The 22090-nt window shown below is 45.1% G+C and overlaps 1 protein-coding gene across 1 annotated transcript in view; it reads right to left on the bottom strand.

Moving 5' to 3' along the window:
- Positions 1–21310, bottom strand: part of SLC27A2 (solute carrier family 27 member 2) — a 40765-nt gene extending 19455 nt beyond the window's left edge. The window contains exon 1 of the mRNA XM_069983523.1: positions 20706–21310. Coding sequence (XP_069839624.1) covers positions 20706–21183 — 478 coding nt within the window. The 5' untranslated portion in view covers positions 21184–21310. The remainder of the gene's footprint in view (positions 1–20705) is intronic.
- Between the last annotated feature and the right edge of the window lie 780 nt (positions 21311–22090).

Here is a 22090-nt window from a genome sequence, read left to right on the forward strand (position 1 = left end):
TAGACACACAGATATAAAGGAATGACCCTTGACCCCTCGCAACAGGGGGAGGTATGCTTGTAGTAGACGGACTTTATCCAGTCACACGATAAAAAACCTGCCGCTGGGGCCATTAACATATAGTATATGTCCTTTGTAGAACAGTTAGACATATTTAAGTGGCTTTCATATAGAAAGTATATGCCCTCAATGGTGTGCAGGAGCTTCTATCTGGCTATTTTGTCCCTTGAGAACACAACAATACAATATAATTTTTTTGCTTCACTGTGAGAAACGTGGTATTTTTTAATTGAGCCGTTTTGGCTTATGCAAAATTTATTTTAAAAACGGATAATTTTTTTTTGAGTGGAGAACTAAAAACATAAATAAATAAATAAACAACAGTTCCGAAAAGATATGTTAACTTCATTGTACAGGTCAATATCATTATGGCAATAACATAGTTATATTTGTTTTACTATTTCTGGATTAAAACACTATGGGGGAGATTTATCAAACATTTCCATACCTTTCATTCCTCACAGCCTCTTTGGAAAATGAAAGGTGGAATCTGATTGGTTGCTAGGGGCAACTGAGCCAGTTTCACTTTACACCATGTTTGATAAATCTCCTCCTATAAACTTTTTTTATATTTTGGAGGTGGGATCAATAAAAAAAAGCAGTTCTGGTATATTTTATTTTTTTTGCTCACTGTGCTAGTAATTTTTTTTATATTGCCAATAAAGGACTTGACCATCTGATATCATATAACAAAACTTACAATACAATGATAGCTGATGTGTGGGCCGTAATCAGTTCCCAAGCTGTTATAGAAACCCAATGGTACTCCATGATCACGTCACAGGTGTACTGATGGAGTGGGACAGGTAGTCCCAGTTCTCAAAGTATAATCGCTTAGATGCCATGGTCAGTATTGACTGTGGCTTCTAAGTGGCTAAACATCCAGGATAATGGTGCGCTTACACGAAACACTTACTGGCCCCGATCGTACGATTAACAATGTCAGAGTAACGATTTTTTTTTCATAACGGTCAGCGTTTAGACGGTACGATATATATCGTATGGAAAAATCGTTTTGCGATCGTTTTGCGATCGCGCGCCCGCAGCCCGGCCCCCCGCTCGCAGCCCGGCCCTCCGCTCATCCGCAGCCGGGCCCCACGGTCAACCGCAGCCCCCTGCGCCGCCCTGATCACCACCCCCGCCGCCCCGATCGCCACCCCCGCTGCCCCGATCGCCACCCCCGCCGCTCTGATCGCCGCCACCGCGATCGCCGCCGCGATCGCCGCCGCTGCTCCGATCGCCCCACCCCGCGAGCATACGTTACCTGCTCCGTGTAACAGGTCTTCGAAATCCCCGACTCCCCTCTTCAGTGCATTGATTGGCTGAAGAGGTGAGCCGGGAATTTCAAACGGCTCCTCTTCAGGCAATCAGTGCTCCTCTTCAGCACTGATTGGCTGAAGAGGAGCCGTTTGAAATTCCCGGCTGCCCTCTTCAGCCAATCAATGCAAGGCAGCACTGATTGGCTGAAGAGGGGAGCCGGGAATTTCAAACGGCTCCTCTTCAGCCAATCAATGCACTGAAGAGGGGAGCCGGGGATTTCTTAGACCTGCTACGCGGAGCAGGTAACGTATGCTCGCGGCGGTGGCGATCGGAGCGGCAGCGGTGGGGGGGCGATCGGAGCGGTGGCGGCGGGGGTGGCGATCAGAGTGGAGGCGGGAGTGGCGAACGGGGCGGTGGGGGTGGCGATCAGAGCAACGGGGGTGGCGATGGAGCCGGCGCAGGGGGCTGCGGATGAGCAGGGGGGCCGGGCTGCGAGCGGGGGAACGATCGGCAAATTTTTTGCGAACGACGATTTGATAACATGTTGAAAGATCAAAATGAACGATTTCTCGTTCGTTGTTTGATCGTTTGCTGCGTTTACACGTACGATTATCGTTCCAATTCGCAAATACGTGTAAACGCACCTTTAGAGGTATCCCTGATCTCAATCATTGCAGCAGAGTGTCAGCTGTAATATATACCAGTGGCAGTCTATTGTTGGAAATAGACCTGTGTGAAACTCTAACATACTGGACCACTGACAATTAATCATATGTAAATCATACAGTTAATAAATAAGAAACTCGGATTTTAGGTCAGGACCAAAAGACAAAAGTCTCTATTACACGGTTGGTAGTCTAAAATTGGCATGATTCGTCCATTTATCGCTCCATGTAATATTACATAGGCAGAATATCTGCTAAATCAGGCAGATATAGCCCTGTGTAATAGAAACATAGATTGTCATCATAAAAAGACCACCTGGTTCATCTAGTCTGCTCTTATATTATTTCTCGTACTATTAGTATTATTATTATGTTAGGATAGCTATATGGGTATCCAAGGCATGTTTAAATTCACTTTGATTTACCAAACACATGTGCTGGAAGATAGCTTTTTTCACATGTTGCTTCTGATCTCAAACTGTACCCACTTGTTCTTGTGTTTAGTTTCTTATTTCCTAAAACATGTCCCACCCTTTACCTTAACTTAAAATTTTTATTAAGGTCAGTGATCAGCAGGTGGGTGAGCGAACAAATAATTGTTTGTTGACCACACATCTCCCCATGTAATAGGTCACACAATTATCAAACTTTGTAATAGACTATAAACAGGCACTGATGTAAACCACGAATACTCTTCTTAGTACACTGAGCTTACACAATACGGCCAGGTTAACGCAGTGTAGGAAACCAGCCTTTCTGTGACCTGGCCGTGTCACAGAACGGCCGGATGATCTTCATTTGGGCTGCATCCCAATTCACCATTGAACACAATGGAGAGTGCGGCCGGAGCCGCAGTCTCCATTGTGTGACCTGTCAGGCTTGTGCGACCGCTATTCAATGAATAGTGACCACACAAAACTGAAATGTCAGTTTTTTATGTGACCGCTAGCGATCCCGGCCGGAGTTGATACTATGGGGGAGATTTAGTAAAGGGTGTAAAATTTAGACTGGTGCAAACTACCCACAGCAACCAATCACAGCTCAGCTTTAGGCAGTGCTGAAAGGAAAGCTGAGCTGTGATTGGTTGCTGTGGGCAGTTTGCACCAGTCTAAATTTTACACCCTTTGATAAATCTCCCCCTATGTGTGTACACTCTGGCTGTGATTCCATAGACAGCACAATATAAGTTTCCTATTAATCACGGCTGTTGTTGCAAATCGGCAACAACGACCATGTTTAATTGGAAACTTATGTTGCGTGAACATAGCCTAAAGGGGTAATCGGACACGTCAAGTCAGAGACAGACACGCCAGAAAGACAACATTAGGGTCTAGAGAATAGTCAGTGAATGAGCCAGATGTCAGAACCAAAAGTCAGCATCAGAGAAGAACAGAAGCTGAATCAGGGCCAGCAGGGTCAAACCAGGAGAGTATGTTCAAAACATCAGGTGGAAGCAGGGTCAGAAGTCCAAGCAGAAGAGTCAGGTCAAAACAACAGCAGGGTAAACACATGAACACTAGTCAGACTTTGGAAACCAATTACAGGCTGCCATGGCTATAAGATGCCACCAGAACTTTCTATCTCTTCATCCAGAACATATAACCATTCTGTCGAATTGAATGTTAAAGTGTATGGAGGGATGGGAACAGAGTTGTCAGCTAAGTGAATGTTCAGCCAACAGCTATTAGAGGTGTATGGACACCTTTAGTTGATATCACTGCTGCTGATGTCCTCCAGCACATTTATTAACACTGGCTTGTACGCTGGTCACAAATAAGGCTCCCATTCACCCTGCCGTATTTACTAACAGGTGCACACCTGCAGGGGTCTACAACGGAGCAGGTATACATTGATTTACATTGGGGGGGAGGGGGGATTACTGCTGCCATACACCACGAAGAAGGTAAGAATCTGCACCTTCTCCACGACATATGCCAGGGGGGAAAGTTTGATAAATCTGCCCCAATCTGTACATTGCAGAGGTCTATGAAATATAAACAATCCAGTAGTTTTGTAAATGTGACTAATGCTGCATTAACACGGAGCGATAATTCGCCCGATCGTACGATTAACGATATCGAAAGAACAATGTTTTCTTTAGAACAATCAGCGTTTAGACGGAACGATATATCATACAGAAAAATCGTTTTGTGATCGCTTAAGCCTATTTCGCACATAGGTACAATCGGTGAACGACTGTTTACATGGAACGATCTGCGAATTTCTTGCGAACGATGAGCGACGATTTTAGAACATGTTGTAAGATCAACAACATTTCTCGCTCGTCGCTTGATCGTTCGCTGCGTTTACACGTATGATTATCGTTCGAATTCGATCGTTATGGTGCAAATTCGCACGATAATCGTTCCGTGTAAACGCAGCATAACTGACTTACTGAATTTTTTTCTGGGGTATGCCAAATCCTTCACTGATTGATCATCAGCTCTTTTGTTAGTGACAAATATAATTGTTTGGTACAATCTGGCCCGATTTCCATTGTTGATACATGTGTAAAAATTATCCATACATATGCCGATGAGCTGATGTCTTGCATCTAGAATGGCTTTAGAAAATGTACTTTAATGGAATCGTGTTAATAACACCTTCAAATGTAGAAATGCAGTTAATAGTTTTGAACCACTTCATGGTCAAAGGATCAGAGGTGTATGTATGAAGCGGTTTATCTAATAATATGGTGAACTTTGAGCGAATGTTGTGCAGCAACAGAATTAAAGTCTACTGCTAGCTGAAAGTCTCCTATTACACAATACTAAAAGTAGGTGAAAGGGACATGAAGATTAATGTGTGACAGGGACAGACAATAAACTTTTATTAAAGGAAAACAATATATATATATATATATATATATATATATATATATTTCAAAATTATGAAAAATTATCATATATGCTGCACATTTATTATGAGATTAAGTAAACTCACCTATCCTCGTGCCTTAGGTGTATACAGTGGTACCTTGGTTTAAGAGTAACTTGGATTAAGAACGTTTTGCAAGAAGAGCTCACAGTTGTTCAAAATTGTAACTTGGTTTAAGAGCATTGCTTTGGTTTAAGAGCTCCCTGTACTGTGGGGGTGGGGGGGCGTGTGGGGGAGCCGCATGGTCTTCATAGTGTGGTCTACAGCACTGTACTCTGACCCAGGAAGTCTCCCGCACCTTCCAAATCATGGCAACCTTGTGTTTACCATCGGAGGCAAAACTAGAAATGGCTGGGCCCCCCCCCCTTTCCGACTGACCATTAAACTGTCAAGTGTAGTCAAAACTGTAATCGCTCATCAGGAGTGCTTGCAGTTAAAGGCTGTGTTCACACTCATATGTTATGTATTAATCACGGACGTTGTTACCGATTTGCAACAATGGCCGTGATTACTACGTAACTTACATAGTGCTGCCCTCTTATGGAATCCCACATAGTATACACTCTGGCCGGGATCCCTAGCGGCCGCAGAAAACCTGTCAGTGCACACAATGGAGCGTGCGGCTCCGGCCGCATGCTCCATTATGTGCAGCAGGGCATTTGGATGTGGGCACACGCTGATGTGCCCACATCTGAATTCAGCGGCAGTGAAGATCATCCGGCTGGTACTGGGATGATCTTCTCTGACATCGGCCGTTCCATGACCCGGCCAGGTCACAGAAAGGCCGGTGTTTTACAGCGTTGGAACATGGCCTAAGGGACATTAGCAGAACCTGGGGGCCTGCTTGGCCTCCTGGTACTGCAATTAACGACAGCACAGGGGGTTCACTTTATAGCAGGAGCAGGCCACGGGTCCCCCTGAGGCAAGGGGCCCCATAGCAGGCGCTATGGCTGCTATAGTGGTAGTTACGCCCGTTTCCCACGCTCTCCATTCCTGCTATAATGTGGCTACACTTACACTCAGCTATGCACATTGCTGTATATAAAGTTTCTGTCACTGTCCTCCTGCAAAGTCCTGTGATTCTCACTTCCTGATTTGTTCATGCTGAACACACACCCCTTCTCCATTGCTGTTATGTGACCACACAGACTTCTGACAGCAGCCCTGCTTCTCTATTCTGATTGCTATACTGTACAGTAAGTGATAATATTACATATTCAGCTGTTTCTCATTGTTTGTTTTATCTGTTCAACATGTTGTTCAGAATAAAAAAATCATTATTTTTTTGGCGTGGAACCAATTGTCTGCATATCAGTGATTTCTTATGGGAAAATTTGCTTTGGTTTAAGAGTGATTTGGATTACAAACACAGTCCCGGAACAAATTATGCTCGTAATCCAAAGTTTCACTGTATTAGGTTTGTTCATCCCCACCCATCTTGCTTTCTATGCCTTGGCAGCTTAAGGGTTAACCTGCTGCTGTGCAGATGACCTGTGTTGAGGGGCCGCTCCAAACAGCTGCTGGAGTCCCTGATCCTCCATACATAGTATTCAGCTCTTGCTGGTTATTGTAGTTCTATACTCCTGTTCAGCTTAGTATTGTATTTCTGTCTGTGTTTGACCTTTGGCTTACTCTGCTTTGACTATCCTTGTTTGCTGCCTGCCCTGAACCTTGTGCCTGTATCTGGACCTTTCTCTGGCCTGTTGCTTTGTGTTTTGCTTTCCGATGTTCCCGACCTGAACTGTAGACTTTGATAGCATTGTGTTTGTTTGTCTGTCCTGTTACGTGTTATCCATCTATTTAAGTGCAGGGACAGGCACCGTGGTTGCCCGCAGTCGAATACGGCTGTCTTGTGGTGAGTAGGCAGTAACAGTGGGCGGGTTCAGCTTAGGGCTCACTGTTCTTGTCTTGTCTGCCTATCTTGCCAGTGTCCCAATGCTAATAGTGCGTGAGGGAAGAATGTGTAGTCCTTGTCTAGTGGGTAGAGAAGCCAGCTATCTTTTCTTATTCCCCTAATACACTCGGTTTGGCTTAGTTCCTCACACTCAACTACTGGGCAGGTGAAATATATGCACACTAAATAGACAAAAGTATTGGGACACCTACACATTTAACCTACAGTTTTCTAAATGTATGGACATTAACATGAAGTCGCTCCATCTTTGTAGTAAGAACAGCTGACATTCTTCTGAAGAGAAATTCTACAAGAAATTGGATTGTTTTGCTGAGAATTTTTATCCATTTATCCAGAAGAGCATTTGTGAGGTCAGATACTGATGTTGAACAGAGATTGCAATCCTGACCTTCCCATACTAGTTTATGGGAGTGGCATGGGGATCAGGGTTCTGTCCAGTGCTTTCACACCAGACTAGAGATGAGCTAACCGGGTTCGGGTTGAGTCGATCTGAACCCGATCGTTCGGTATTTGATTAGCGGTGGCTGCTGAACTTGGATAAAGCTCTAAGGTTGTCTGGAAAACATGAATACAGCCAATGACTATATCCATGATTTCCACATAGCCTTAGGGTTTTATCCAAGTTCAGCAGCCACCGCTAATCAAATGCCGAAAGTTCAGGTTCAGATCGACTCGAGCATGCTCCAGGTTCGCTCATATCTACACCTGACCATATGCTTTGTGCACTGGGGCACAGTCATACTGGAACAGAAAATGCCCTTTTCCAAACTGTTCCCACAACCTTGGAGGTATACAATTGTCCACAATTTCTTGGTGTGCTAAAGCCTAGTCTAAGGGACTAGTCCAAAACCCTGCAAGACAACTCCATAGCATTACCCCTCCTCCACCAACATTTGTAACTGGCAGAAACAAATCAGACAGGAAACATCCTGTCATTTGCCAAACCAAAACTCATCCATCAGTCTGTCAGATAGAAAAACACGATTTGTCACTAGAGATGAGTGAACCTGGAGCATGCTCGAGTCCATCTGAACCCAAACTTTCGGCATTTGATTAGCGGTGGCTGCTGAACTTGGATAAAGCCCTAAGGCTATGTGGAAAACATGGATATAGTCATTGGCTGTATCCATGTTTTCCAGACAACCTTAGGGCTTTATCCAAGTTCAGCAGCCACCGCTAATCAAATGCTGAACGATCGGGTTCGGATGGACTCGAACCCGAACCCGGTTCGCTCATCTCTATTCGTCACTCTAAAAAACACATTTACATTGCTCAACTGTTCCATTGAATGCTTGACATTGTGCATGGTGATGTAAGGCTTACATACAGCTGCTCAGACATGGCAACCTATGTCATGTAGTTTTTTATTATGCAGTTACTGGGTCAGATGGGTGTCAGTGCCCCCACATGATCAACTTCATGATCATGTTGTACTTTTCAATATTATCATTAACAGCCCAATGTGAACATCTCCTTATAGTACAATTATCACAGATGTAATGTAATGAGACATTTAACTTTAAATGCTATACTACCTACCTGCTGCGGTACAAGGTCACTATGGGTCTGTTACAGAAAGCAATTGTATGTATACGGGTATGTTAAATTGTTTGACAATCACAGCGTTAACTGTTTAACAGTAAACTGTAAAATACGGTTAAACATCATTTACGTATGACAACACAAAGCCGGTTTGGACTAATAATACAGGTGGACAAGTTTAGCCAGGCTAGTTTCAAGAGTGGTGGATTAGTGTCTACATAACAGGAGTGAATAGAAAGCATGCAAAAAATGTGGACAGTTCAACTACCATTTCCTCTAGTTAACATTTTATATTCACTTGTTTATTTGTCGATTTTAACTTTAATTATTGTTTATTTCTAGTGTCCTTATAAGATGTGACAGTGGAAATATTTTTTTAAAAATCATTTCAAAATCCACTGTCCAGAAGACAAGCTATATTATGGCATGTAGCGGCATCTCATCTTAGTCATTTTCACTCCATCGGCAAGGACATATTTCTAGACTTAGCCTTTCTACACATGCTCTACTAAAATGATCATGATATGGCAGCTCCGAACATGTATTACTATTTTCTAGCTTCTGTGTTGGTGAATGCCTACTGGTGGATTGATCTTTTACACTCGGTTCCAGTGCATGGCATTGGTGTATTCCTTAACACCAGCCCAGCACGGAGCACTGAGAACGGGCCTGTCATCCCCCAGTGTGATGATCTCCCATCCCCTCTGTGACCCGGCTTGATTAGAATCAATAGTACATTTGCTTTAAAGACATATGAAGTTTCATGGGGTGCCGTTGATCATCTCCAGCTCCCTACAGGCCCACTTTGGAGCATTAAATCTCTTCTTGGATCTCAGACCTCTTAAAGGACCTAATGTTTTTATACTTAAAGGGGTTGTCCGGGATAGTTTAATAAACTAGCTTTGCATTTACTGTGGGTGTTGCATATTCTACATACACTTCTATCGTGTATTTAGAGCACTTACTGTGTTCTCAGGCTTAGTCATATGACCGCTTTGCCTGTGTTTTCTTTACTTCCTGTGATGTCACGTTCCCTTTCTGTCTCCTGTTCCTGTCAGTGAGGGAACAGTGAGTCATCAGGTGGGTGGAGCTATGCATCCACATTTCTTTAGCCACACCCCTAACATGTAACTAACATCTGAGCCCAGAAGAAACTGCAGCAGTAAGGACAGCATGACAGACTACAATCTCTGTACAGCACTGCAGCATAGGTTGGAGCTATAAACAGTAAATAAAGGAACTATGGGGGATTTATGAAAACTTGTGCAGAGGAACAGGGAAGCAGTTCCCCATAGCAACCAGTCAGATTTTAGGTTTCATTTTTCAAGGCCTTTTTAAAAATGAAAGAAGCAATCTGATTGGTTGCTATGGGTAACTGCTCCTCTGTACAGGCTGATAAATAAATCTTCCCCTATATTGTTACTATTGTAGTGTAAAGATGTACAATGTTAGGGCCTTGCTGCTGCTGTCTGTAATATGGAGAGGAGAGAGGATGCTTCACCTTATGGCAGTGGCCATTATATGTATTTCTTGCTGAGGTAAACCTGCAGCAGAATGCTTCCTCATAGATCCCCACCCACCTGTAGGATGTCTACTGTAGTGTGCATGTGCATGAGGAGGACGGGCAGCGGGTGGGAGGGATAACTGACAGATGAACAATGGTTCGGACGTTAGTCACTAAAGGTTGGATCTATATATATTGGTAAATATATATACTGTGCCTATTAGGTAAGCAAGCTTTCAGAGCTTAGAGGCTCTTTCATCAGAGTTGTTTAAAAAAAAGACTGAAAGACCAGTGCAACATGAAAAAGATGTCACACCAAGACATTTGGTCACAGTGGCTACAGTAACCTCAAACTTTCAGTAAAATGGTAGGACAAGAATCACTGGACCAGTGTGATGAAAAGCCACAGTTCCCAGTTAGCAGCCATGTAAATGATTCCATTGGGAGGCAGGTGCATTAAGGATGGATCTATTGAGGCTCCAGGCACCACTGATTCATTGTGTAATCTCAACAGAAGCAAGAAAGTCATTCTGCATGGGGATAAACAGGTGAAATGTCCCAGGTTCCTAGCTCCCATAGGACTCTATTTAGTCTGGGGGCACTGATTTTAATTAGCCGCCAATACAAGGCTCCTGTTACCATTATTATCCTGTTGCTGAGTAATGGATAATAACCCTTTCTTTATGTATCCAAATGCAATGCACAGCAATAGATTACTCAGTTCCTCTTTTCCCTTTTTATTATAGTTTAGTACATGGTTATGTTTGGTGGTGTTAACATCCCATTAAGCCAATCACTGGCCGCGACACACCCCGGTTTCCGTCAGTGATTGGCTGACACCTCCAAGACGAGTCTGTCGTGGAAGTAGAGGTGGATACAAAGGAGAAGTAAAGGGGTAAGCATAGTGTTTTTATTGTTTTCTATATATATGCAACGATATAAATAAAGTTTTCCATTCCCAGATAACCACTTTAAAGGGAACCAATCACCAAGATTTAGGGTTCTGAGTTAGGGTATGTTCCCACTGAGTAAATCAGGTGGAATTCCATGGCAGAGTAGCCCTATAATTGAACCAGTCACTAGTTTTGTGCTGCTCAAACCATTGGCAGCATGAAAGACTTATGGTACTTTTACACGGAGCGATAATTCGCCCAATCGCACGATTAACGATTTTCAATGAACGATTTTTTTTATTTTTATAACGATAGGCGTTTAGACGGAACGATACATCGTACGGAATATTCGTTTTGCGATCATTTTGCGATCGCTTAAGCTTATCTCACACATAGGGGAAATCGTTGAAAGACTGTTTACACGGAACGATCAGCGAGTTTTTTGCGAACGATCAACGACGATTTGAGAACTTGTTGAAAGATCACAATGAACGATTTCTCGCTCGTCGCTTGATCGTTCGCTGCGTTTACACGTACGATTATCGTTCGAATTCGACCGTTATCATGCAAATTCGAACGATACATCGTTACGTGTAAAGCCACCATTACAGGCTTAATTACCACAATGATCTGTTCTGTTCAATTCTGAGAAATCATAGTTGTGACTTCAGCTGGGAAGAGTACTCCATATCAATGGGTAGTTTTTGGCTCTGACTGATAAATGTCTCCCTATAAGCAAATAGGGGAAGATTTATCAATTAGGATGCTTGAGACCACCTCATTGATTCAGAGCCCTGTTCACAGATGAAACTAATGTCAGGTTCCCTCTCAATCAATAGAAGATCCAATCCTGGAGGCCTAGCTTTGCAACAATACTTCTGACTCAAAAATGCCTTCCCAATATGGCTGTGTAAATGGCCCCTAGAAACCAATCAGATTCCACCTTCCTTTTTTTTAAAGAATCTGTGAGGAATGAAAAGTGGAATCTGATTGGTTGCTAGGGGCAACTAAAACAACTCTACTTTACACCAGTGTGATAAATCTCCTCCATAGTTTTTGAAGTTAGCAATACTGCTTTTTGTCACTTTTCTGTTGGAACAAATGGCCTAATATTTTGGTTCTGGCGCAGACTGAGGTGCAGGTTTTCAGCAAAAGCAAATAGTAAATTCAAAAGAATTGGGCTATATAGACACTATAGTCCTTCTGGACTTATTCTGACTTTGGCTAAAAAAAACTGCCTTAACAACTACACGTGTTTCCAGCTAAATAACTGTTATATTAGGGTGGTTTCACATAAGTGTTTTCAATGCATATAACTGCATACGTGTTATGGACACCAGTACTGGCCTAACCAGATCTCTGATGATCAGAAGTAATATCTGTCAGTTTGTGTCATTAGATGTGTGGTCAGGCCAGGAGATGCAAGGTAAAAGGAAATGGGCCTTAAAGCAACACTCCAGAATTATATTTTTTAAGGGGCAATAGCAGGGTACGGCTAAACAGGCACCCTGCTCCTTCTGTTACAGTGCGGCTTCATTTTCCCAATAATCAGCTGAGTCAAGTCCCGATGCATTGCATTGTGACCAGCCATTTCACACATTGGTTTGTGTCTAGTAGAAGTCACTTTCTCTATGAAACTACAAACATCTCATAGAAATACACAGAAGACAATGGAGGGCATTTACCATTGTTGCACCCCTGATCTGTGCCCGCAGATTGACCCTTCTCCCTTGCGGGTGGGGCGGGGGTGCGGCAAAGCCATCCAGGTCAGGCCAGATTCACTAAGAGGCGCATCCTATTAAATCTGGCAGGGCAATTAGGAACACCGGTCTTCATGAATGTCCCCCAATGACTTAGATGCTTTAGGTTGTGGAGAGTCAGAGATGTGATTATGTGGGCATTTAGTCGAATCAAAACAATATTCAAACTTGGAAATAAAGCTACAGTCACACGTTCTAGATCCACAATTACAGCCAAATTTAGGGCCCACTGATTTCAGTTGGGCTGTTCACACTGTTCGTATACTTAGGGATCTGCAATCCACAAAAATTGCATCCACAAAAATTACTGACAAGCTCCAGTATGGCCTTTAATTGGGGCGCTGAAGTTTAGGGGATGTTTGAGCTAAAAAGGCACAGGAAACTTGGTCAAAGTTAAAGGAAAGATGAATGCAGCATGTTATCAGCAAAAACTGGAGGCTTTTTGCCAAGAAGAATGGGAATCTTTACCATCTGAGAAAATAAAGAGCCTCATCTACAACTACCACAAAAAGACTTTAACCTGTCATTGATGTTAGAGGGGGCAATACATTGTCATTATGATTTAAAAAGAGAAAACATAGTAGTTTGACAATAAATGGCTTCACCCAACCACTAACCATGAGTGGGAAAAAAGTTTTTGTGTTATCATTTATATTCTCTGAAAAATGGACAAGAAAGTATTTAAATTTTTGAGCACAACTGTATCAGAATCCACTTTTAACATGTTTAATAAATTATTTTTTTATGAGCTTCAGTAGCATGGAAACCTGTATATTAAACACAATGCTGCCCTGAGGCCAACGTAACCCAGAGACATAACCCTGATTCTAAATAATTTTTTCAGATTTTCAGGTTTAGTAACCTGAAAATCCTACCATTCAGGTACTATAAGAAACTAAAACATGCATTAGCATTTTTCTGTCTGGCTATGGACACCAGAACGGTTCACAGCTTTCTTTTTTTTCAGGTTCCAGCTTGGCCCCACAAAAACAAAAAAAAAATGGACACAGCTTTTATATATGAGACACACCCAAACATATACATATCTAATTATGTTTTTATATCTGTGAGCACTATGCTTGACTAAGTTCAAATAAGGCAACAAGCACACTTGCATATTTTGGTTAGGATTTTTTGCATTAGTATTTGTGGGAAGAAATCAGATGGGGGAATCAAAAACACAAAAAGGATCAAATCTTCATATACATATATACAAAAATGTCAGGCTTTTGTCAGTTTAAGCCAGCAGGAGTTTCTTTTTAACAAAAAAAGGGTGCGGGTCTTTGTGTAAAGGAGGTAAGGCCTCTTGCGCCATTTATTACAACTTATGCTAGAGAAATAAGGTAGTTGAAATCTATACCAAAGCCACAGGAATGCCATTTTTGTTATGTAGTGTGTACCTCTAAATAAATCTACTGAGCCTAATGCTGAAAGGTGAAAGAGGCCTATGGCTAATGTTACATGACTAAATTCACAATATATTCACTGTATTATGACTGTTAATCCCACCCCGAACACAGCTCTAATGTTCTGAACTGACAGCATCATAGATTCCTATGATGCTGCTACTTAGGGTCATCAGGCCAGGTCTACTGATCCTTATGCAGCAAAATCACATCATGTGAAATCTGCCTGATTAATACTTGGGCACAGTGAGATAGATAGATAGATAGATAGATAGATAGATAGATAGATAGATAGGAGATAGATAGATAGATAGATAGATAGATAGAAAGATAGATAGATAGATATGGGTTGTGCAAAAGGGATGGCCCATGTATCCTACAAGAACAGGTAGATTAGAATTTTCCTGCAGACCAAAGGCTCCACTAGAATTTTTCAGGAAGGATGGAAACTTGATGACTGACTAGGTAGAAACTTAACAGAATGCTTTCCCCTTGAGGCTTCCGTAAGGCTGCATTCACACAGCAGTAGTATGCAACAGCAAAGAATGGATATGGATCCCATCATGTTTAATCAGGAAAGCCTTTCGAAGGCTTCCTAGATTACACAAGGTGACAGTGCTGTTAAGGTAGTCTGCACATGGTCCTATTGCCATACGGTGCTACTGCATATGTAACCTTCTCTCTGCGTGTTTCCGGTGTGATGGGAGCCCTAGCTGTCAGCTAGATAACACTATTTTGTGATTTATCTGACTATAGCAAGCACAGCTGTAAGAACTATTTCCGGGGTTCACTTATCACATACTGTACTTCCTATGGGCTGGCCAAAGCCTAACATAACACTGCTCATAGCCCCTTGCTAAACGGATTAACAACTGATATGTATCAATTGTACTAAAATCAAATGCAATACAGGCAAAAACTTTAAAGAGTTCTTTTCTTTTGACAATCCCTTTTTGTTAGAAGGGCCTCCCAAACCAGTGCGTCCCACCACCAAGGGAACTCAGCAGCAAGTGTTCAGTTCCCACTGGAGAAATGTAGCTTTACATGGTGACCAGTATACGAAGATTTGTTGTTTATGCAATTCATTTGATTGGTTAACTAGATGGCTAGTGACAGTAAGCTTTCAGGCATGGTAGCCACTCTCTGCAGCTAACTCAACAAAGTACTTGGGTTACTGAGGGAAGGGGGTGTTGCTTAGGGTCCTATTCCACGGGCCGAGGAGGGCCCGATCAACGATGTAAACGAGCGGCGATCTGCTAGATCGCCGCTCGTTTACTGGGCCTATTCCACGGCCCGATGATCGTTACCGATGTCCTTGCAGCATCATACATTACCTGGCTGCAGGGCTAGACCTCAGCTCCGTCTCCTCCCCAGGTCCCCCGCGCTCTATCTTCTGAATGGCCGGTCAGCTGACAGGCCACACTCAGCCAATCACAGGCCGCGGCGGTCCCGGCCTGTGATTGGCTGAGCGCTCCGTCAGCTGACCGGCCATTCAGAAGATAGAGCGCGCGGGACCCGGGGATGAAGACAGCGCGGAGAAGAAGCCCTGCAGCCAGGTAATGTATGATGATGCTGCTGTTTCTTCTCAAATCGTCGGGCGCCCGCCGTGCACCGCTATTCAACCGTAGCGATGCGCGGTGGGGGAACAATGATTTTGGGTCTGGCCCTAAATGAACGATCAGCCGATGACACGATCATCGGCTGATCGTTCTCTCTATTTCACCGAACTATAATCGGCCGAATCGGGCCAAATGGGGCCGATCCGGACGATTATCGTTACTGTGGAATAGGGCCCTTAACGTGCAACATGCTGTGCCAAGATGTCATTGACTTTTTCAGCCAACCACAAGTTGTCATGACAAAGTCTAAACATATGACACCAAATGTATCACATGGCAAAGATCACTATCATACATTTTCCCCATCCTTAGACTGTCTAGTTTGTTTGTGAACACACACAATTTGGGACTTATTTTCATCAATATTTTTACCAGAAGAGGGTCCAAAACACAGAAAAGTGTGCAGGTCTTTTCATTATAGTTTTTCTCGTGTGTCACTTGCACTTCTGATTTTGGTAAAAATACAGACCAAAATACTGACTAAAATACTGATATAAATATTTGTGTGCACATAACCAGAAAGCTATAATCCGTAATGTTATCCATAACTGCAAATCCACGGCCTGGGTATACAATGTAACATTTCCTTATACATTTTCCTAACAACCTTATTGGTTGTATTATATTAACAGGCAGATACCTAGCTCATTTACTTAAAGGGGCATTCCTATAGATTCTCCTGACAAGTTCATCTGACATGTCAGAATATCAGTGGAGATCTTAGATATATGCAAGCTCCAGCATGTCTTATATCCATGCGGTTATATCTACTTGCCATGTCAGAAGATTCTATTGATGGACTACACCTTTAAGACTTGACCTGCTTAATATGAATGAAAGTCTTGGTCCAATCGCAGGTCTATTGACTCAAAATGACAGCATCATACATCACTGATGCTTTAAGTCCAGGTTTCTAGACCAGTGGTTGGGTCAGGACTTGCATCTATGATATTAATGTAAAAAGATAAAGTATTACACAGATGTAATAGCAGACTCTAGAACAGTGCTTCTCAACTTTTTCAGTTCGGGCCTCACCAACCAAACCACAGTGTTGCTCGGGCTTCACCATTGGTGGACGCCGAAGCCAGAAGTGAAGCCCTGCCCCCACATCCCTGACCCTGATAATCTTTTAAGATTATCAGGGTCAGGGATGTGGGGGCAGAGATGTGGGGGCAGAAGTGGGACAGACCCACTTTTGTCCCCAGCTTGGGCAGGGTTTCTGCAGCTCAGTTCCATTGAAGTGAATGGAGCTTAACTGCAAACCACACCTGAACTGGAGACAAGAGTCCTGTTGTCTCTGAAAGAAAGTGGCCATGTTTTTGTAGCACTGGATAACCCCTTTAAGCCATGATGACATGTTAGTATGACAACCAGAATTTTGCATCTGTATTTTCAAGCAAAACTAGTGGTGGGTTCAAAACACGCAAGAGATGCAAATATTTCCATTTTCTTTCTGCATGTTTCACTCCTGGTTTTGAGGTAAAATAATGACCCAATACTGCTGTGTGAATGGGGCCCTAAAGCTCTGCTGTAACAGGCCATGCCAGGATTATTGCACTTGTGCAATGCAAAATGGTGTCCAGCACCATTCATCTTGTGATTGCAAAAATCTCTACAATGTTTGATTTTTATGCAATAATCTCAGGTCATGCATTTTTCCAACAGTGTATAAAAGTGTATATTAAAAGTTTTATATTTTGCATTTGGAATTTTATACAGTGCAAGAACACTCTGAAATTGTTACCTGCCTATAGAAGTCTCCCTCACCACTCACCACCAAGTGTTACTCTAGCCTTTAGAAATATTCTAGAGCAGCGCTTCTCAAAGTGTGAGGCGCGGGTCACAGGTTGGTGAGGCGCGGGACTGTAGCCAAAGAGCAGGCTGTGAGCAGTGGGGCAGCGGCATATTTGTCAGCTCCGACTGATGCCCGCCCAGCTCTGTCAGAGTCCGCATCACTGTTCCTCCGTGCATATTCATGTGTGCACACTCTCAGGCTAGCGGCTGCACTTCCTGACCGGCCTGAGTGTGCACACATGAATATGCACAGAGGAACAGAGGCTTGTCAGTTGGGAGCCTCCCTGAGCAGAGGAGAGGTGGGATTTGTTAAGGTAGCCTGAACCTCGGCCAGCAGTAAAGGTTAATCTTCCTGGTGGCCGGGGTTCAGGCTGTCTGTTCCACCTTAAATAAGCTCTCAACAAATTCCCCCCTCCTCTCAGCTCTGACAAGCCTCAAGCTTCTCAGGTCCAGAGGTGAGAGCATGGGGATGTGTGCAGACACACACACCTCACACATCCCTGCCCCCTGCTGTCTGCTTCCACATCCCTGCCCTCTGCCCACATCTCTGCCCTCTGCCCACATCTCTGCCCTCTGCTCCCACATCTCTGCCCTCTGCTCCCTGTGCCCACATCTCTGCCCTCTGCTCCCTGTGCCCACATCCCTGCCCTCTGCTCCCTGCCCCCTCATATCTGCCCTCTGCTCCCCGCCCCCTCATCTCTGCCCTCTGCTCCCCGCCCCCTCATCTCTGCCCTCTGCTCCCTGCCCCCTCATCTCTGCCCTCTGCTCCCTGCCACCACATCTATACCCTCTGCTCCCTGCCCCCACATCTCTGCCCTTTGCTCGCTGCCCCCACATCTCTGCCCTCTGCTCCCTGCCCCCACATCTCTGCCCTCTGCTCCCTGCCCCCTCATCTCTGCCCTCTGCTCTCTGCCCCCACATCCATGGCAAAGATCACTATCATACATTTTCCCCATCCTTAGACTGTCTAGTTTGTCTGTGAACACACACAATTTGGGACTTATTTTCATCAATATTTTTACCAGAAGAGGGTCCAAAACACAGAAAAGTGTGCAGGTCTTTTCAGAGGGCAGAGATGTGGGCACAGGGAGCAGAGGGCAGAGATGTGGGGGCAGGGAGCAGAGGGCAGAGATGTTGGGGGCAGGGAGCAGAGGGCAGAGATGTGGGGGCAGGGAGCAGAGGGCAGAGATGTGGGGGCAGGGAGCAGAGGACAGAGATGTGGGGGCAGCGAGCAAAGGGCAGAGATGTGGGGGCAGGGAGCAGAGGGTAGAGATGTGGGGGCAGCGAGCAAAGGGCAGAGATGTGGGGGCAGGGAGCAGAGGGTAGAGATGTGGTGGCAGGGAGCAGAGGGCAGAGATGTGGGGGCAGAGAGCAAAGGGCAGAGATGTGGGGGCAGGGAGCAGAGGGCAGAGATGTGGGCACAGGGAGCAGAGATGTGGGCAGAGGGTAGGGATGTGGAAGCAGACAGCAGGGGGCAGGGATGTGTGAGGTGTGTGTGTCTGCACACATCCCCATGCTCTCACCTCTGGACCTGAGAAGCTTGAGGCTCGTCAGAGCTGAGAGGAGGGGGGAATTTGTTGAGAGCTTATTTAAGGTGGAACAGACAGCCTGAACCCCGGCCACCAGGAAGATTAACCTTTACTGCTGGCCGAGGTTCAGGCTACCTTAACAAATCCCACCTCTCCTCTGCTCAGGGAGGCTCCCAACTGACAAGCCTCCGTTCCTCTGTGCATATTCATGTGTGCACACTCAGGCCGGTCAGGAAGTGCAGCCGCTAGCCTGAGAGTGTGCACACATGAATATGCACGGAGGAACAGTGATGCGGACTCTGACAGAGCCGGGCGGGCATCAGTCGGAGCTTACAAGTATGCCGCTGCCCCACTGCTCACAGCCTGCTCTTTGGCTACAGTCCCGCGCCTCACCAACCTGTGACCCGCGCCCAGGCCCGCTTCTGCCATGAGGCGGAATGAGCCTTCCGCCTCAGGCGGCAGATTTTGCGGTCTGGCAGGTGGGCGGCATTATGTCCCCCCTGCTGTCATTTTTGTTAAGTATCACTTAACAAAAATGACAGCGGCCGCTCACCTGTCCCGTCGCCCGCGCTCTCCACATCCCGTCAGATCCCGCGATGTCACCCTGCAGCTGTCACGGACCTCCAGGCTGTGGTGAGTGCCCGGGGACGGTGGGGGACGCGCTGGGGTGATCGGGTCGCGCGAGACCCGATCACCCCACTCACTCACCACAGCATGGAGGTCTGTGACAGCTGCAGGGTGACGTCGTGGGACCTGACGGGATGTGGAGACAGCGGAGAGCACGGGCCGGCTGCGGCGTGGGACAGGTAAGCGGCTGGCTGCGGGGCGGGGGAGATGCCGGCCATCACTCGGGGCGGCCGCCTGAGGTTTGCCTCAGGCGGCAGAAACCCCAGGATCGGCCCTGCCCGCGCCTCACACTTTGAGAAGCGCTGCTCTAGAATATTTCTAAAGGCTAGAGTAACACTTGGTGGTGAGTGGTGAGGGAGACTTCTATAGGCAGGTAACAATTTCAGAATGTTCTTGCACTGTATAAAATTCCAAATGCAAAATATAAAACTTTTAATATACACTTTTATACACTGTTGGAAAAATGCATGACCTGAGATTATTGCATAAAAATCAAACATTGTAGAGATTTTTGCAATCACAAGATGAATGGTGCTGGACACCATTTTGCATTGCACAAGTGCAATAATCCTGGCATGGCCTGTTACAGCAGAGCTTTAGGGCCCCATTCACACAGCAGTATTGGGTCATTATTTTACCTCAAAACCAGGAGTGAAACATGCAGAAAGAAAATGGAAATATTTGCATCTCTTGTGTGTTTTGAACCCACCACTAGTTTTGCTTGAAAATACAGATGCAAAATTCTGGTTGTCATACTAACATGTCATCATGGCTTAAAGGGGTTATCCAGTGCTACAAAAACATGGCCACTTTCTTTCAGAGACAACAGGACTCTTGTCTCCAGTTCAGGTGTGGTTTGCAGTTAAGCTCCATTCACTTCAATGGAACTGAGCTGCAGAAACCCTGCCCAAGCTGGGGACAAAAGTGGGTCTGTCTCTGGAAGAAAGTGGCCATGTTTTTTTTAGCGCTGGATAACCCCTTCAATAGAAAAAGTTATATAAAACTTGCAATTTTGGTAGAGATTTATCTGACAGATAATTGAAGCCAAAGTAAGGAACAGACTATAAATAGAGAACAGGTCTTAAAGGAAATACTGGGATTTCTCCTCTTTTCAAATCCATTCCTGGTTTAAATAATCTGTCAGATAACTCTATCTATGAACGCACCCTAGTGAAAACTTTAGCTGCAGGATGAGTGGTGAGCAGGTGTGTGTGTGTGTGTGTATGTGGGGGAGGGGGGGTTGTTGCTACTTACCTGGCTCAGTGAGGATGATCTTGGCCCCGCTGCACCTGAAGCAGTGCAGGAAGGACTGGGACCTTATGTTGTTATTAAGACAGGACAGTGAACAGCCCAGTTTCGCCACCCCCAGCCAGATCCAGATGTAAGCCGGGCAATTGCTCATGTAGATGGCCACACAGTCCCCAGACTTGACCCCAGCATGTTTGCGCAGAGCCCGGGCTGTCTGGTTGCTGAGTCGATCTATCTCGGAGTAAGTGTACACCTCCTCCTGGTAGATGATGAATGGCTTGTCCGGAGACTTCTCCACCTGCTCCAGGAAGATGTCCACTATGGTGTGTGCTGGGGTCTTCATGACCCGCTTCTTGGTTCTGATGCCATAGCGCACTACAGTGATGAAGTGGGCAATGTCCTGGAAGATGTACGGGAAGATGAAGCTGATGAGCAGGGGGAGAAGAAGCAGCCCAGGGAGGGCAGTGAAGAACACGGTGATCATCGTTGCTGGATCCGTGACTGAAGGAGTGAATGACAGAGAGAAAGAGAAAGAGAGAGGGAGGACTCAGGATGTGCACCTGCTCAGGAGGACATGAACCATTGTGGTGACAGGTGACAGCTCTGTCATTGCAACCCTGCACGGAGGAGAGGGGTGTGGACTCACTGCCCTCCCCCCACACACAGGTACACTGGTGACAGGGGGAGAGGGGTGTAGACCAGTGCTCTGCCCTCCCCCCACACGCAGGTGTGCAGCTGCTGCCTATGACACAGGTATCTCTATACTGTATTATAGGGAATACTCTGTGCTGCCAGCTTCTTGTATAACCCAGAGTTCTGAAGTTCACTCTGAAGAAGATGCATTGCTGTTTTAACTACCAGCTTACTAGGGCTCATTCACACAGGCTTTATTGGTATGCTGAAAAACTGCACCTAATAAGCATATATGCCCGAGGCGATACTTCAAACTCTGCACTCAATTTGTCTTTATTAGAGAAGAGCGAATTTACAGTAGGAAGGGAGTGAATCGCTTTGTTCCTATCTGCATTCTGCTCATCAGGCTGCGAGCTTTGAAGTCTGCTCCGCTCTGTGACGCTCCTCCCCGGGTGCTGGAAAAAGATGGATCCAGTCCTGGGAAACTGGGAGTATTTTCATTATTCACCATTAATATGAAGGAATTCTACAGATGTGTGAATGACCCCTAACTGGGTGAAACAATTAGTGTCCTGTGAACCTATTCAACTGTTTGCCCCTGTATTGGAGTATCTTTCCAGTAAAAGTTATCCCCCTGTACTTATTTATTTACATATGCACTTCCATTGAGTTGCAACAGTAAGGGGTGACACGGTCCTCTCTGCTGCCCTCAACATTTGCATCGGGAACTGCAGGGCTATCTAAGCCCAGCAGTTCCT

This window comes from Dendropsophus ebraccatus, chromosome 1 (assembly GCF_027789765.1).
Source record: "Dendropsophus ebraccatus isolate aDenEbr1 chromosome 1, aDenEbr1.pat, whole genome shotgun sequence".
Lineage (NCBI taxonomy): Eukaryota > Metazoa > Chordata > Amphibia > Anura > Hylidae > Dendropsophus > Dendropsophus ebraccatus.